The 18,707-nt window shown below is 40.7% G+C and overlaps 1 protein-coding gene across 1 annotated transcript; it reads left to right on the top strand.

Moving 5' to 3' along the window:
* Positions 1-9,976: 9,976 nt before the first annotated feature.
* On the top strand, positions 9,977-18,401 carry LOC105478267 (family with sequence similarity 9 member A). Its single transcript, XM_024791653.2, is given in 9 exon segments — positions 9,977-10,283; positions 10,285-10,417; positions 10,903-11,023; positions 11,208-11,239; positions 13,033-13,147; positions 13,991-14,228; positions 15,553-15,651; positions 17,901-18,000; positions 18,108-18,401. Coding segments are annotated over 8 exon segments (849 nt in total). The 5' UTR covers positions 9,977-10,241; the 3' UTR covers positions 17,970-18,000; positions 18,108-18,401.
* The last annotated feature ends 306 nt before the right edge of the window (positions 18,402-18,707 follow it).

Here is an 18,707-nt window from a genome sequence, read left to right on the forward strand (position 1 = left end):
TAGAAAAGATGCTCTCTGCAGCAAAAGTTATACAATAAAAAGACGCCAAGCCAAACATTTTCATCACTCCCCAAGGAAACTTTGCACCCATCAAAATACTTGATCATACTTACGCATTTATGTTCTTACGTATTTATAACTTACCATATGAGAATTTACAATATTTTGGCAAAAATTTTAAAGGCCACAGATAAATTATAATTTTCCCATTGATTATAAAGCTTGCTTCAGATGGTTTCAACTTGCATGCTTATTTTTATGACCCTGCACTACTGTACCACTGTGCAAACTGAGTACCTGCATCTGCATCTGAGTGTGTGTGTGTGTGTGTGTGTGTGTAGCCTGGCCCACAGGAAATACTCAGCAGCAAGTACTCGATGGTATTCTTAGGTATTATGGGTAAAGTGGCTTTGAGGTCAGTTAGCGGAGAAGGTGATTGAGTTTCTGGTCACCTGGCAGGAGTAGGTGGTGTTTCAGGAGTGGTAGCAGCATTTAACATCGGAGAATTTCAGTTCACCTCAAACTCCTTCATTTGAAGGAGCTTTAGCACACAAATCAGGGACCCTCTGCCTAAGCGTGTCCAGCCATCTTTAAAAAGCTTTCAGAGGTGGCTTATTGAAGGCTCTCAAAACCTATAAGCAGTGATGAGGTACTGTTCCCATAACCCTAAATCTATCTATAGCACCCTGGTGTGATAAATTAGATTCCTGGATGCATTTCTTCCCATCTACAGTCCCTGTCAGAGGATGGATAGTTACCTTTACAATACTAAAGAATACAGGTGATTAAACAAGTATGATATTTAAAAGCTTATAAGAAGAGTTGACTGAGTGAATATGTGAACATATTATAATATGTAAACTTTCTCAATATAGAGTAGAAGTGGGAGGCCAGACTCTGGCAACAGACAGCCTTGTTCCAAATCTACTCTCTGACTCAAACCAAGATCAACCCTGCTATCTCACTGCACCTGTATAGCCCTCTCTGTAAAATGGGGATAATAGCAGTACCTACCTAGTAGACTTATGATGAGGATTTAATGAATTCGTTCATAAGGCACTTGGAACAGGTCTTGTCATGTGGCTAGCAATCTATACATTTTTACTCAATAAATAGAATGCAAAACTTTGGGCTCCTGTTGATTTCCTCACTCTGGATACTTCCCCCGGGATATACCAAATTGCTATTCCAGGTGTAAACATTTCCAGAAACATTTCTGATACCTTTTCTACATTAGGAATTTCCACATCAATGACTTTCAGAGCTCATCCACATAACCCTGGGTTTACACAAGGATATTGCAAGGATTTCACAGGGGTCAATTGTTTGAAATAAATCAATTTCCAGGGCACCACTTTCCTAACAAATGCAAACTACTCTTTTCAGGGGAACTTCAGGGGAACTCTTACAGTGATTCAGTTAATAATAATCAATAACTAATAATTATTATTAAGTATTGATCTTTATTAATCACAATCAATAATTATAGATTCTTGATTAATAATACTATTTATTATTGATAGTTATTAATACCAAATAGCAAATCAATTATAAATTATTATTAATAATTATTGATAGTGATACTACTAATAAAATATATTAATAATAATAATCAATAAAAATAACTTGATAATCAATGCTAGCACAGAGGAAATACAGCTCATCATATTTTCCAACCACTTCCAATTCACCAGTCTGGGATTGCTTGAAGCTTAGATGGAGCCTGTTGTCCTCTATAATGACATTAACAGCACCTCTTCACTCTCAAGGAGAGCCCGTTAAATTTTAAGCTTAGGAGATTTTAGCAAGAACTCCCTAAGATCATACCCAGTTTTCAGAATGGTTACGTTGTTTTTCTGGAGAGACATCTAAAACGTTCATGAGGTTCTCAAGAGAGTCTACAGGCCCAACAAGATTGAAGACCACTATTTTAGAGGAACAGTGGACCCTTCTCCACTCCAAGGCCAACTCCTTCATTCTCTCATTTAGACTCTCACTCCTACATACTCAAACTTTGGTGTTTCCACTCAAGTCCTTCAACCTACATCTATGTTCAAGTCCAAATCTTCATCTGTAAAATATTTTCCCTTTAGCAACCACGCTACCTTCCTTCTGTTCTTCCTGGCTCTACTTTCTCAGACTCTAATTACTTTTCTACAAATTACCATCTGTCTTTTGTTCCTTGCACTACAGCAAGACCCTGATGATGTCTAATGCAGTGTACACATTCTAACTCTGATATAAACTCTGTGTGTGTGTACATGACTTGATATCATTTGGATAGCAATTTATGGCAGAAACATCCTCTGGTCTGACTCTGAGTCTTTTTACAACTGATAACTGAAACTATTACTTGAAGTTCTCCCTTCCTTTGGACTTGATGACATCATTCTTCACTTTTTCTTTTCCTGTCTCAGGGTCTTCTTTCTCAACCTGTTCTGTGGCTTCTTCTCTCCATGCAGCAATTCACTTTATAAATAATATTGAAAGAATGAATGGATGGGGATCGGTTTTGATGAGACACTGCTCCAAGCTTGGCTCTGCGTCTGACTGGCTGCCTGACTTTGAGCGCCTTCCTGGGCCTGTCTGCATTCAGTCTACTTGCAATATCATGGGGAGACTGAGATGATAACATATTGACTGTCCAGCACAGAATAGATGCTCAATAAATTAGTTGATCTTTCTCCCTGCAGGCAAATATTGTTTCTCTTAATGACACCCAGTGTTTTGATGACCATCGTGACGTTGCAAACTCTTAAACACATCTCTGTTTGAGGTCTCTTTACAACTGGAGACTTATTTTTCCCTTTGCTTACCAGGCATCTACATCTGAACCTCCCATGGGCACCTCAAAGGTCACAACTGTGGGTAGCCCTATACCTGCCCTCTGAGACTTCCTTTTATAGTCTCTCCAGCTACCCACTCTTCCGAACCAGCCACCTCGAAGTCATTCTGTAAACCTTCCATTTGGTGGCTAAACCCTTCTCACATGTAATTGGTAAAGAACTCCTTTTGATTTGACCTTCCTCTTTGCTTTCAGATCTCCACCCACAGACACTACTACAGTCCAGACCTCCACTGTTTCCATGTGAGAGTGAACATTGATCTATATGGTCTCCCAGCCTCTAGTCTCCCAGCCTCTAGTCTCATCCTGCTTCATCTGACAGTTCCCACTGCTGCAGAAAGTAGCAGTGGCCAATATCATGGGGGGAATTGATATAACACATTGAATATCCAGCACAGAATAGGTGCTTAAGAAGTTAGTTCATCTTTCTCCCTGTAGATGAATATTGTTTCCCTTATTGACACCCAGCATTTTGATGACCATCGTGATGTGGCAAACCTCCTAGAAGATGTCACATCACTTTCCTAGACAGCGCCTCTTTACTTCTCTCCCACGTGTAAAATCTTTCAGTTACTCTCCATTATCTAGAGCAAGGTTGCTCACCCTAGCACTGTCGACATTTGGGACAGAGTCTTTGCTGTAGGGACTTTGTACAGTGTAGGATGCTTAGTGGATCCCTGGTCTCCACCTGCCAGATGCCAGTAGCCTGCCGCCTCCCCAGTTGTAACAGAAAAATATAGACCTTACCAAATATCCCAGGGAGGGGGCACAGAGTTGCCCCTGATTGAGAACCGCTGATCTGCAAAAATAAAATCTATATTACCTCTTGGCTTATAATATACTTCAAGATATTGTACCCAAATATCTTCAACTTTATCTCCTAAAACTATAACTCACACACACCCTGAAATCTCTTATAGTTCTACAAAAAATTTACTCTTTCCAAGTATACCCCACCTTTTATGACTCCCAGAATAAAGTGCCCTATTTTTCTACTTTTTGTCCCCATTTTCTACTGGAATGCCTTTTTGTCCTTATCCTTCCAAACTAATCTCAGATGATTTCTCCTGTTGTAAAGTCTTCCCTATCGACATTATAAATAATTTGTCCTTCTTCCTTATGGATCCTACATCACTTACTATCTATTGTAGCACTTGTCACTGTAATTTCCTCTTTTCACAAATGTTTTAACCTGACCACTACTACCACCTACTTACAACTTTTTGAGTTTAGAAAAGAGATTCTATATACTTAGTATGTAGTACAATGCCCAACACATACTAAGAGTCTTGACAGCTATTAGATAGATGAATAAGGGAATGACTGAATGAGTGAATGAATGAGGTCACATCCTTCTCTCCCCGGCATAGAAATATGTTGCATGTTCTGCATGCAGAGTGAGTTGCTGGCCTCGTGTCAAGAGGGAATCCCCCTTTAAGAAGAGGATCTGAGCTGCTGTTCCTGAAACTTCCTGAAATCTCATCTGTTCCTGAAACTTGTTCTATTGAGACTTGAGTTTCAACTTGATGCTAGAGAAAGTTGTTAAAATTTATTTTATTTTTTTATTCATTGATGGTTGCATCTCTAATGTCCCAGTCATAAAAGTAATCTTATATTTAACAATCTCACTTAGAAACATTTTGCATGGGGCTCTGCTTAGCATCTTGATATAAAATTTATACCTAAGTCTATTTTGGCAAACATCAAATTAAACTTGTCAGTATAAAGGAAATAAGAGTGTCCTTGACCTCCCAAGGCTTAGATGATCAGCAGTTTTTAAATGACATTCCTTGAAAGTGGACTTTGATTTTTTAAGAACTGGGCATGAGGCTGTAATCAAAGGCACTGAAGATATTTAGATGATTTAGAAAAGCACAAGGTGATCTACCATCATTCAGCTTGCAGGATACCTTTATCTTCTGTAAGTAGTATGAAACACCTTTGTTTTTGTATTGATTCTATTCCTTTGGAACATTATAGGTTTTGTCTTGTTATGTTGCCTATAGTCAAAAGAAACGATTATGGAATTTACAATTATAGGAAGCAGGTCATTAAAGGGGGCCGGGTTGGTTTTATTAAGGATCTGCTTTATTTCTATTGGAACAATTTAATGCACACAACAGCATATCAAATAGAATGCACCAGAGGATGATTTTAGGAACTTAGTTCAAAAGCCCTCTCAGGATTTTGCATACATTTTAAATAATACTCAGCTAAACACATAATCACATGTTTCTCATATATTTTCAAAAATCCCATATGGTTAGAAATTGCTGCCAGATTTCCCTGTTTTGATAAACAGAATGACATTTAATCAAACAGTCCTGAAAAAATACCTTCTTTCTTGACTTTATACTCAGGCAAGTTAATAAAGTCCCCATTTCAGATGATGAAATGACACACTGCCTGCTCCTATTCCACTTTTCTGCCTCAAATGTCTTCCTGGAGAGACTCCATGTATGCCAGCCTTCTCAAGGATTTAAGAGTATTAAACCAAGGGTAGATGGTAGCTAGTGTTCTTTGATCTCACTGTATATGTCGTTATTCATTTTTTTCTTCTTCTTTTCTTTTCTTTTCTTTCTTTTTTTTTATATATGGGGGTCTCACTATGTTGGCCAGGTTGGTCTTGAACTCCTGGCCTCAAGCAATCCTCCCACCTCAGCCTCCAAAGTTTTAGGATTACAGGTGTGAGTCACCACACCTGGCCTGGTTGGTATTGATTTTTAAAAAGTAATTTGTTACTTGTTGTCCATGAAACTTGGTGTGTTCTAAATAGGTTGTTTGTTTCACTACATGACGTTCCATATATTTATAATCAATTCCAATTAATAGGAATTCCAATAGAATGGCTGAAACAAATTGAGTAGAACAATTACTAACCCCTTTAGACATTATTATGTTAGGTTGAAATATTTTCTACACTGGCTCTATCTATGGGTCATTGCATCTGGCTATTTAGATCACAAGGAAATGTAATTGAACTAAAAATCTTAGTCAATGAGAAACGGGCTGTTTTTGTTTTGCTTGGCTTTTTACCTGTCAGCTGGCTCCTCATCTTTGAGGTTTGCTCTGACAGCTCTGAAGCTTGGGCAATATACAACAATATAGGCAAAGTAAGGAAACAATTAGGTTGTATGATATTAATACATTCCCATCCTGAAAACCACAGTTTTAAAATATTCCTATTGTTTCCCCTGTCCTCTGCTCATTTGACAGTTACTATGAGCAGCTTTGGGCAGAGGGGGAGAGAAGTGCATATGTTGTCACCTGCCACTCTGCTGCTTCCATAGCCCATGTTAGGAATGAGCATGGTGTAGATTAAGTACAACTACACAATAGTCATCAATTCCCAATGTTATCAATACATTAGGAAAGGGCTTTGATTTCCAATTAAGTACTGAATAATTGAAAGAAAAATGTGTTGTTGCAGGTTGTTGAGAAACACCTCTACCTCCATTTACCCTTTTATTAAGAAACAGGGATAAAAAATATTGTGATATCAGGATATCTAGAATTTGGAAGATGTGGAATCATCCTGCTGAGTCCAAGGGCAATCCAGAAAATAAGCTGTGATTCAGACTCTGGTGTGCCCTGTAGATGCCATGGGTCATCCAGGAGCCTTGTTACCTGAATGATGAGGAGCCACCTGGGAGGAATTCATTCTAAGGTTAAAAAAAAAAATGTCATCCTAGCATAGTGACTTTGCCCCAGTTCAAAAGCCCGGGTTGTTGAAGAGGAGCTGAATTTTAGGAATGGTGTGTTTACAATGAGTGCTGTGTTTCCCAGATTTTCCATCCATAAGGATCTGAACATTTTAGGAAGAGAGAGACAGAACTCTAAGAACTGAATGAGCCACTCACTGAGAGTGCAGTAGTAGCTCAGCAGGTCTGTGTTGTCCAAATCCTGCACTTTCCAAAGAAAGGTCTGTTCTTTGACAGCCTTCCAGAAGATAACCTCTAAGCCCTTGGAATATCCTGCCTGATCATAATGTGTTTGTTTACCTGGAGCTGTGAGTCATGCTAGATAGTTAATGCTGATGATTTATAGTGGGGGCTTTGGGCCACCTGGTATCAGTCTTGACCTCTGGAGGGGCTGGCGACTAAGTTCGGTCATGCAGACAGTCTGCCATGCCTTCATGCTCCCAAGACCACACCGGATGTCAGGCCTGGGGGAGCTCCCTGGGCAGCAATAGTCTGTGCAGGTTTCCTCACATCACTGGTGGAAGAATTAGACATCATTTGGTTCCATTTTCCAGCTGCAGAAAAACTGTAATGTTGGGGAGAAATTAATAATTGAGCTTAAATCAAAAGGAAGAACCTTGATTGTCTAGATTTTGTAGAATTTTTTTTTAAATGTTGAGGGAAGAAGGGAAAACCAACTACGTAGAAAAGGGAGCCTTTATTATGAACACACAACTATTTAAAACAAGTGAAGTAATAGCCATGTAGAATAAAAGTAAAGAAAAAAGAAACAATTCAGATAATCATCACATAAGAATTTTATTTTATTTATTTTATTTTATTTTATTTGACAGAGTCTCGCTGTGTCGCCCAGGCTGGAGGGCCGTGATGCGATCTCGGCTCACTGCAACCTCGCCTCCTGGGTTCAAACGATTCTCGCGCCTCAGCCACCCAAGTATCTGAGATTACAGGCATGGTCCCACCTAATTTTTTTGGTAATTTTGGTAGAGACGGAGTTTCACCATGTTGGCCAGGGTGGTCTCGAACTCCTGGCCTCCAATGATCTGCCCGTCTCAGCCTCCCAAGGTGCTGAGATTACAGGCATGAGCCACTGCACCCAGCATCTGACTGCATTGCTGAATTCAAAATATCTGAATATGTTATACAGAAAAATGTTTTGAAAGCCTAATGAAAATTAATAACGAAATAGAATGTTCTACTTACAGTCATTGTTGACTTAATAATTTGTTTTGCAATGTGACAAAATAGATCTATATTGTTCATCTTGTCAAAAATATTTATGTGCAGAACTGTATTTTAAAACAAGCAAGTGGCCGGGCGCGGTGGCTCAAGCCTGTAATCCCAGCACTTTGGGAGGCCGAGATGGGCGGATCACGAGGTCAGGAGATCGAGACCATCCTGGCTAACCCGGTGAAACCCCGTCTCTACTAAAAATACAAGAAAAATTAGCCGGGTGAGGTGGCGGGCGCCTGTAGTCCCAGCTACTTGGGAGGCTGAGGCAGGAGAATGGCGTGAAACCGGCGGGGCGGAGCTTGCAGTGAGCCGAGATCGAGCGCCACTGCACTCCAGCCTGGGGCACAGCAAGACTCCGTCTCAAAAAAAAAAAAAAAAAAAAAAAAAAACCAAGTACAAAAGAGAAATAAATTAAAGTACGCGAATATTTTATTACCTCTCAAAATAGCCTGACTTGAAAAGACCATCACTCCATGGCCAATGGATCTACTTGATCCTGAAATAACCGAGAGTGGGGTGTATCTGTTACTGTCAGCAGGCCAACCTTACAGCAACAAGAAGAAAGGTGACAACCTGAGGGTCACCCCTGGGATTTCTATGGCCAACTTAAGTGGAAAGAACTAGCAGAAGACTAGTTGACTTTTTTTGAAGAAAGAAATGACAAGAGTTTCTCAATCAGTACCTTTTAGTCGTCATTTCTTGGAAACAACTATACATCATACAGTTGATGCCTTTAAAAACACGACTTTGGGTCTGGGCTTAGTGGCTCACACCTGTAATCCCAGCACTTTGGGAGGCTGAGGCAGGTGGATCACTTCGATGTCAGGAGTTCAACACCAGCTTGGCCAACATGACGAAACCCCGTCTCTACTAAAAATACAAAAATTAGCCGGGAATGGTGGCACGCACCTGTAATCCCAGCTCCTTGGGAGGCTAAGGTGGGAGAATCGCTTGAATCCGGGAGATGGAGGTTGCAGTGAGCCAAGATCGTGCCACTGCACTCCAGCCTAGGCGACAGAGAGAGACTCCGTCTCAAAAAACAAACAAACAAGCAAGCAAAAAAACATAAAAGCACAATCCATTGATAAAAAGGGTACAGCTGGGCATGTTGGAAACACACAGGGCATGGGAGGGAGCCTGGGCTCCACCTGCAAAGCGAAGGCCATTCCAGGCAAAGGGGCAGGGGTGGCTGGAAAGAGCTCAGGGGCGAGGTCCTCGGCCCCATCCACTTGGCCTCCATCCCGAGTCCCTGCGTGCCTCTGCAGGAGGAGGAGCTGAAAGGTTCTGGCAACAGAGGCCCCAAAGAGCCACCCCTACCCCAGTCCACAGCAACCATGCGCGGCCCCTTAGGCAGTGGGGAGAGCGTGCCAGCAGGTGGCGTGGCCCCACACGATCCTTCACCCGCATGCGCGCTGAGCTGACCAATCAGCAAGGATCGTGGGTAGCCAGGCCAGCTGCTCTCACGAGAACTGAGGACCCATTTTTGTAAGAAAGCCTCGTGGTGCCAGTGTCTGTAGATTCTGTGAGGAAGCAGCATCAGGGATCTCTCAGGTGAAGCGTTCGCGGTGGGGAGGCGGGAAGGTGAGCACGAGGCCCTCTGGGAACCAGGGTGTGAAGCGCTGAGCGGCCGGCTGACCTGTGAAGAAATGGCCCTGGCTTCGTTGCCTGGGGCCTGGGTCAGGGCGAGGCCCTGAGGGTGGGATGGGATGGATGAGGGCAGGGAGGGAGCTGGAGACACCTGAGTGATCCCCAGGGCCCGGGAGTGTCCCGGGGGCTTGTGCATGTGTGCGGGGGGAGGGGTGGGGCAGGGGAGGGGAGAGTGGGGGAATGGAGGGGGTGGAGAGGGGAGCAAGGGAGGGGAGGTGGCGGAGGGGGGAGGGTCCGGGGAGTGGCAGACAGGCGGGGGCTGGGTGTGGGGCCAGGGATGGGGGCAGGGGAGGGGAGGGGTGTGGGGTGCGTGGGGTGAGGGAATGGGCAGGGACTGTGGGGAGGGGAGGAGGAGGGGCGGAGTGTGTGTGGAGGGGATGGGCGGGGGTGTTGTGGGGGACAGTCCGAGTGGGTCCCTCCAGCCCGGCTGCCCATCAGGACAGGACACTTGGAGTTGCCAGGGGTCACCTGGGCATCCAGGCGGGCGAGTGGGAGTGCAGCCCCTGACATTCCCCCAGAGATGGCTGGGCAGGTCCTGTGTCACCCATGGTCCTTGGGGCCACACAGGTCTCTGGGGAACGCAGGGGCAGGGCCGAGCTGTGTCCCAAGGGCACTGCAAGGGTCCTGCAGGGGCCATTCAGGTGTACGAGGCAGCTGTGAGTTCTGCAGCCAGCGCCAGGGATGGGCTGGACGGGCCGGGAAGGATAGAAGGGGACACTGACATCTTCTCCGTCCCCTCCTGCTCCCACAGGACACACGGGGTGGGCCAGCCCCACCCTTTCTTGAACTCGCAATCCCGATGGCTCTCCTTTCACATGTCCTGTTTCCTTAGCCTACTGAGTTTGACTTTGCACTCAACCAGGTTCAGGGGTCGCCTCTAACTTCCCAGGACAGCCAACCATGGAGCCCGTGGGCAGGAAGCGCAGCAAGAGGGCTGCCAAGGTTCAGTTGGAGGCTCAAGTTATGGCTGCCCCCGTGAAGGAGCATGCAGGTAAACACAGCCCAAGGGGCCACGAAAGAAGGTGCACACCCAAGGAGACGATCTGTCTGCTCTCTGCGCGGGGGGCACACGGGCAGCCCGAGACCCCTGGCCCCTTCGTGGCTTTGGAGTCCACCATGCATGTGCTAAGAGGCCCCAGGTTTTCAAAGCAGGATCGAGGGCCTAAGGCTTCCCGTGGGAGGCTCCCCCTCATAGCAGGGTTACAGATGCTCTCAGAGCAGCTCTTCTCCATGAGTGTGGTCCTAACATCCAAGGGGTCTGACCTGTGAGCGTTGTTTACTGGGACTTAAACCCGAAGGGCTTCCAAAAATGCCTCCGTAAAATGGCCAGGGGCCCAGTGATTCCATGCATAGCTCTGCTTTAAAGCTTTAATTGGTAGAGAACCAAAAAAGTCCACAAATGGTACCTTTCTCCACGAAAAATGTCTACAACAGCGTTTTCCTCTAAAAAGATTTGTCTTTTAAATTTTAATGCAGGAAAGGATCCAGTCAATGATGAACATGAGGAAAGAAACCCTTTTACAGAAACAAGGGAGAAAGATGTAACTGATGAGCATGGGGAAAGAGAACCTTTTGCTGAAAAAGATGAGCACATGGGGTAAAGTGTTTAAGTCACTTTTGCCTGTCGGATAAAGTATTTTGGGAAAAGTCAGCTTCGGATCATGTCATCACTGTTCTATTCTATGCAGAACATTTCACATAAGACATTTCTTCCCAACAAACATGGCATTTTGTGTAGCATTATGTTAAAATTTTGATGTAACTTTTTTTTTTTTTTACAGGATTCATACCATGAAGCTAGAATATATTGCAGGTATGTTTTAGGAGCTATTTGTAGTTTTTGAAAATTATTTTCAACCATACAAATGTTACAGTAGGTTATATGAATTAGTGGATGACAAGACTGTCTTACACGCCTTCTTCTCATATATAGCGTTTAACATACGTATTTAATGTAATGTGTTTAATACATTTTCATACTTACCTTTTTGATTGTTGATGTGGAATGTGAGAATGCTTCTAACAATGGTGAAATGAGAGGGATGGCTTTTCTTTTATACACGTGGAAATTTAATTATTTGGGGAATATTAGAGGACACTGGAGGAGAAACAGCTGTATTCGTTTCTTTTAGTGTACACAGATTAAGTATATAAGTTTTTTTATCTTTTATTTTAGGTTTGAGGGTACATGTGCAGGTTTGTTATATAGATAACTGCCTGTCACAGGGGTTTGGCATACAGATTATTTTGTCACCCAGGTTGTCAGCGTGGCACCTGGTGGGTGGTTTTCATCATCACCCTCCTACCCTCTGCCCTCAAGTAGGCCCAGGTATCTGTTGTTCCCCTCTTCCTGTCCGTATGTACTCAGAGTTTTTAATATGAGTTTTTATGTTCCTAATTTAGCTATTCTATTGTCACAGCATTCTGATTTTGTTTTCTTTAAAGTACAAGAGAAAATCGAATTATCTAAAATGATGATATTCTATTATTATTTCAGTAATAAACTGTGTACCCGAAAAAGAAAGACAAGTTTTCTACCCAGTGAGAAACATGTAACTGGATCCAAAAGCTCATACATTTTGTATTGCCATGTGAACTGTTAGTTGCACTGACTGTTATAGGACCATATTTTCAAAAAAAATTGAGAAAATTTCTGTAAAGACGACAGAGACAATACTCATATTTTTAAAAAGCTCAATTCAGTTTTCAGCTCTTCTATAGCGATAATTCATACAAGCAGTATATTTGGAAAGCTTTGCTCTGCTTAGTGACTAAGTGCTGGTTTTGTGAGCTGCCTAACTGAGCATTATAGATGGAGACTGTAAAAAGTCTCCATTATATAATGGAGACTCCTTATAGATGGAGACTTGTATTATGGTGCAGATCTTTTATGATTGCTGAAAACTATCTTTAGCAATTGATGGTAGATCTCTAATGTGAAACCATGTTTAGGAAAGCATTCCTTGTAGTATTACAGTTTTCTGAAACACAAAACTATGGATAAAAATATCATCTAAAAAGCTCCAAGAAAATATTTCAAAAGTGTTTTTGAATGTATTTCTTTACTTAAGCCTAAATTTTTACACCCATGGATGATGCTTCTTTTATTAAAATACAGTTAATAGCATCAATCACTAGATTGCTTAAAAAATGCTTTTCTTATTGTGTATTATTTCTACCCTTTTGATGGTCTTATTAAATAAGATACTTTTTTGTATGTTTTGCATAACGAATTGTGACAGTATTTCATGGAAACATGTCCTTTAAATTACAAGACATTTTATAAATGTAGAAATTAGAGTCTGTGTTTGTAACCCTTTCTGCACATTTAAAAAATAGAAACTTTTAATTATTTGCTTTTTTTCATCATCCATCAATTAAGTGATTTGCAGTTATACCAATTGGAATTAGAGTGCTAATATTAATACCTAAAAGGTTTTACAGAAAACAAATGAGTAAATCTTGCTTTTTGAAGTGATCTTTGCATTTTACAATGTAAATGTCCTTCCGATATTGCTGAACCATCATGTCTCACATTGATTTCAATGTATGCGAAGAAACTACTTTTCAGCATTAACTTTTAATGCATTTTCATTTACTACCTAGCTGACATTAAAGAGGACCTTGCTGCAAAAAGAAAAATGATAAAAATAGATAAAGCCGCTTATAGGAAAACCAAGAACACAATTGAACGTGCTTTGAGAAAAAAACAACTAAAAAGGTATGATTGTTGGCTTTTTTGCATAATGATATTTATATCATTTCTTTGTATTTGTTGGTGCAAATAATTTCAAAAACTATCCTGTACATATTGGTGTCTCTAGGGAACAACATATTTTACTTGATTGTTCCCTAAGCAGGTAAGTTTCTTTAGTTTTATAACCTCAGTTTAACAGAATTGAGAGATATTACCTAGAAGCCAATGAAGATGACCTCTTTTTGCCTTCCAGATAAAAATAGTCTTCCTGTAAAATTAATTTTTATCCGTTTCTAGAAATACGGCAGCTGCATGTAAGATAAATGTCTTCAACGTTTAGTCTGTAGATCCTTAACAATATTAAGTTATGTGGAAAGGGACAACCTTATGTTGTAAATAAGTTATCTATTTTAGTTAAATTGTTTTCACTATTCCCTTTAGAAAATCACCGTTGTGCCAATGTGGAGAAATAGTTAAGTGAAGCATTTCTTTTGGGAAATCTTACGGGATGAATGGCTGTTATATTCTTGAACTTACTTATGAGAACCCATATGTTGTTTAGTTTGAGAAAATGAAAAGTAAACTGCTGTTAGAGAAAATGATTGTTTCTGGGAAATTTATAGTGCTGTAAACCCTCCTTTGTCTTCAGCATGTAAATAATGTGAGATAGCTGCTCTAGTAGTCAGTTAGGAAGGGATCCTTTCAGAATGAGAGTAACTCATTTCACCTTTTCCCAAAAAGATTTCAGCTGCTATTACTCCCTTGCTACTTTATAGTATAAATTATGTCAAGTCTGTTTTAGTTTGAATAGGATTAATTTTTCATCTCTCTATGACATATGACAGTGTTACATATTATGTGTTACAGGCAGAAACGTGATTATAGACATACTCGGAAGTTGCTGAATGTCCTTAAAGAATACATCGCAGACAAGCAGAAAGATGATGAGGAAGTAGAAGCAGCAGCAGCAGCAGCAGCAGCAGCAGCAGCAGCAGCAGCAGCAGCAGCAGAAGTAATAGTAGTAGAAGAACACGAGGAGGAGGAGAAGGAGGAGGAAGAGGAGAAAGAAGGAGGAGAAGGAGAAGAAACAGAAGAAGAAGTAATTGTTGGTATCAGGCTTAGCTTTATGATTAACCTATTGTATCAGTGTCTCAGGGAGTAATTGTTCATGCAGAAATCCAGCAAAGAAGGAAGAGAGCATGAGCCCAGAGAGGGGGCCCGTTAGTGGACTCATGTACCAGGGGAATATAATTGCCATGAAGCATTTGTGGTCCAACTGAGGTCAGCATCATAGCGATTAAGAAGTCAGAGTGAGCCCAGTTGGCATATTTGTGCAAAAGCAGCTGTAGGGTTGGAATTTCCTGGGTTGGGGTGTAGCCAAGCACGTTGATAGAGGAAGAGTTGGGCAGGGAATAGACGCAGGGATGGGGATATGATGACTGGCTGTGGAATTTCAGCTGGAACTGAGTTACCTGAGCACATGGGGGTGGGCAATGGGCAGTGAAAAGTGTTCCATTCGGTGGGTGTCATATCCCAATAGACTCCTGAGCTGTAGTACTGAAGTGAGTGACCTACAGTGGCAGGAAGGTAGTGGCTGTATGTTGGGAAGATGGAGAAACAGCTGAGTGCAGTGGTCAAGGGCTGGGGCACTGCAGCCCCACTGCTTGTGATTCAACTCCAGCTTGACCATTGCTAGCTCAGGAACCACGGGCAAACTATTTATCTCTGTGCCGAAATTTCCTTGTCTACAAAAGGAGACATGGTAAGAGTACCTATGTCAGAGTTATTTGGAGGATTGAAGGGTTCCTGTGTAACGGGTTTATTTAAGTTTTTCAGGATGTGATCTGACCCATGATTGCTCTTTATCACTGCTATTATTAATATTACGTAGGTGTTGCAGTCATTGGGAATGACAAAATCTAGGGGATGACTGTATAAGTGAGTGCCATGTAGAGGAGAGGAGAACACTGTTGTTGGAGATTAGGTCAAGGTGCAGAAAGGCCATCATTTTTGTAAGGCTCATCTATGTGCATACTGAAATGACCAAGATTTAATACCAGTTTAAAATCTTAGTAAGAGATAATGTTTCTTAGTTAATTTCTGTATAAATCTTACCCATGTGTAGTCAACAAATTATAGGAAGGGTCATCATATACTCTACATTTGAAATCAAGAATTAAGACATATGTGTTGAATATGTATGTAGAAGAAAGAAAATTCCTTACTCAATGACTGATGAAAAAGGTCATTATATCATTTTAGCATATGAGTGGTGAACACAGTTCTTTAAAATTGGTCATAAACGTTGTTTAAAAGAAAGCGTTAAGAAGTATAGATTTAAAGAGTATTCCTACAAAGCTAATGCAGAATTATGTTTTGTAAGTATTAAAAGTTACCCAATTTTCATCACTACTTTTTTGTACTTCTAGAAAGCATTTCAAGAAAAACAGAAGAGGTGTCAACAACATACAAGTGTTAGGAGAGGGGGGCTGAAAGAGGTGAAGCCGCTACGTGAGCAATTCATAAAGGTCTGTTCTATTTGGTAACATAATACATTATAAAATACACCACGTGCATAATAGAAGAAAGTCTTCTTGTTTCTGAATGTATGGAAAGACATTTTGGTTATACATTTTAAATTACTTACCATTTTCACTTTGAATGTATTGTTCCAAATTTAACATAATTGGTAAATGTATTTTTAGGATTCATGAATAGTTTTGTGGGAGTTACTTAGAACAGGAAAAGGTAAATTGGAAATTTTACCTGGAAATATACATCTTGTGTATAAAATTGACATTTTATTAACACATTGACCCATTTATGCCAGAGGCTGCATGTTTTTTGTGTGTGAAAAATCAGACCTTGGCGATGATCTTGAGTGGTAGGATATACATGACTCCCACAAGGTTAGCGTTCCAATAATGGAACACTAGGCATAAATGAGTTTTAATGATTTTATTTTCAGTTTTCAGGACGTCAGTGACAAATCTATGGTGGAAGGCAAGAAGACCATAAATCCTTTCTGGGTGTCTTTTTTACTTGTGATGTTTCAAGAGTTTTAAATAGGAAGTAGGCAAGTGTAACTACTGAGTGTCTCTTTTATTTCCTGCTATAATATAGGAGTGTTTTATGGCATATTCACTTACAGAATTATCAGTAATGGTTTTACATGACAATTTGTAATAATAAGGGATGATTCAGATGTATAACAGAATGGGAAAGCCAGCTGATTATTAACACGTTGTGAATTGTGAATTATCTGCTGTCGTATAGCACATTAGCAAGTTGTCATCGGACAATCACTTCTTCATGTAGATGTATATTATTTAGGTAATAGTGGAATTCTTTTCTGGGAAATAAGGTATTCTTTTTAATAACCTTGTGAAAATACATGTTCATATGTCACTCTTCTACACTAACTGAGATGTGTTAAATAAACTGAGAAAAGAGTTTGAAAATAACATTTTCAAGCAACTTGAGAATGATCTAACAGTTATTTAAATAGAAGTCACAAGTAGAGAACATGCTGCTATAATGTTCCCCAGAAACCATTTATTAATTGGTATGAACATGAAACTAGAAGTTTTCCTGTCAGTGTTAATGCTGCATGTTACCACTTAAGGTAGGAACTTTGCTATCATCTTGGACTCTTCTGAGTCCCTTATCCTTCCCATACAGTTACCATGAGGCAAGTTTTACCTCTGTAATGGCCCTTAAATTTCTTTTTTTAAAATTCCCACTGCAGCTGCCCTAGTTCAAGACCTCATTCTTCCTTACTTGTACTATTAAACTCTTTTCTGAGTTCTCTCTTCTCTTCTGAGCCATCCTTCATTGATCGGCAATATTACCTTCCTACAACCCTCCCCTTCCTAAAATGCTTCCTAACCCTTCGCTCTTCCCAGCCTGTCAGTGGTGCCCCGTCTCAGTTCTTAGATGTTCAGAGACTCCCCACTTTACGTGACCCCTCTTAGGCTTGTTTTGCCGCCCTCTGTCTTTGCTCCTGCCTATCCAGGTTGACAGCTTTCCCTGAAGGAATTCACTGTTACGCTCATGCTTTACTCATGCTCTTCCCTCACAATGCTTTAAAAAATTTTTTCGACCAATTTAAACCTTTTGCCAACTAAGTCAACATCAGTCTCCATTTTTGGCTACACGTCTGAGTGAGTTGCCCTTCCATAGCATTACACAATTTTTGTATTAATTTTTTTGTTTGTGCATTTGCTTATGTCACAGGATTATGGAAGAGATTATGCTTACATTTTTTACATCTTCCTCAGCATTAACATACAACATTTTAGGGAGTAGGAACTGTTGAACTATTTGTTGAGGGAATAGTGTATGTTTCAAACATAGTTACGTTTTCTCTAACTTGATGAGGTCATATCACCGACCATTTTATCCCTTCAGTGGAAACCACGTTACGTAGACTATTGCTGATAATCCTGCTGAAAAAATATATTTCACAATATAAGCCTGCCTATCTTTTTCTGTCTTTGCTCCATCTTGACCTTAAGATGCTCATCAACCCATTTTATTCAAGCAAAGTACATGACAGTTGGACCTGCTAAAATAATATTTCACTGAAATCTGGCATTAAAAAATTTAAGTGGGTATTTGGAGCTCCATGTATTGATTACAGTTTTCTTCACTTTGAAATAAATAACCAGCATCCTTTGAATATTAAAAGTTGTTTCCTTTTGACATCTGATTAACCCTGTTTAAAACGTGAGATGTAAAGTGGTGGTTTGTCAGTGAACTAGACTTTTTCTTTTAGGCTACCAAGGACTCTAAAGACAATTATTGCATCATTTCTTCCGATGAAGAAAGTGAACTTGATAACTAGCCGTGTTTTTAAATAAACTCGTGTCAGAACTGTAAGTAGTGCATATTTAAATATTAAAAACTCAGGATTGATATAAGCACTGGAATATTTTATTTGCAGAAATGTGTATCACGGTTACTTAAATTTTTTTTGAAACAGCTTTTGGAAGAGTTGACACTTAGTTGTCTCTTCAACCTCTCTTACTCTGATGACTGAAGAAAGAACTTGAACCTATGTTATATGATACAAGCACAACTTGAACTACAGTAAACTGCATGACAGTGTTTTGATAATTCTTGTATAAATCAGTATAGCTCCTCTGTCATTTGTCTGTTAAATGCCAGACCTTGTTTCTATGATCTGTTGAATGAATCCTAGACACTTCTGTGAGAAAGCAGGGATTGCATAGTTATGTACACGGTCAATTAAATTTTAACATTAAAGATGATTTAGATTTCAGTTCGCCTCTGTGGATCTGTATCAGTTCCAAAAATGTAGAAAGCACGGGCATAGAAAAGTACATTTTTCTTTAGTAAAAGAAGACAAAACCTGCTGGGTGCCGTGGCTCATGCCTGTAACCCCAGCACTTTGGGAGGCCGAGGGGAGTGGATCACTTGAGGTCAGGAATTTGAGACCAGCCTGGCCAACATGGTGAAACCCCATCTCTACTAAAAATACAAAAATTGGCCAGGCATGGTGGCATGCACCTGTAGTCCCAGCTACTCAGGAGGCTGAGGCAGGAGGATCGCTTGAACCCCG

This window comes from Macaca nemestrina, chromosome X (genome assembly GCF_043159975.1).
Source record: "Macaca nemestrina isolate mMacNem1 chromosome X, mMacNem.hap1, whole genome shotgun sequence".
Lineage (NCBI taxonomy): Eukaryota > Metazoa > Chordata > Mammalia > Primates > Cercopithecidae > Macaca > Macaca nemestrina.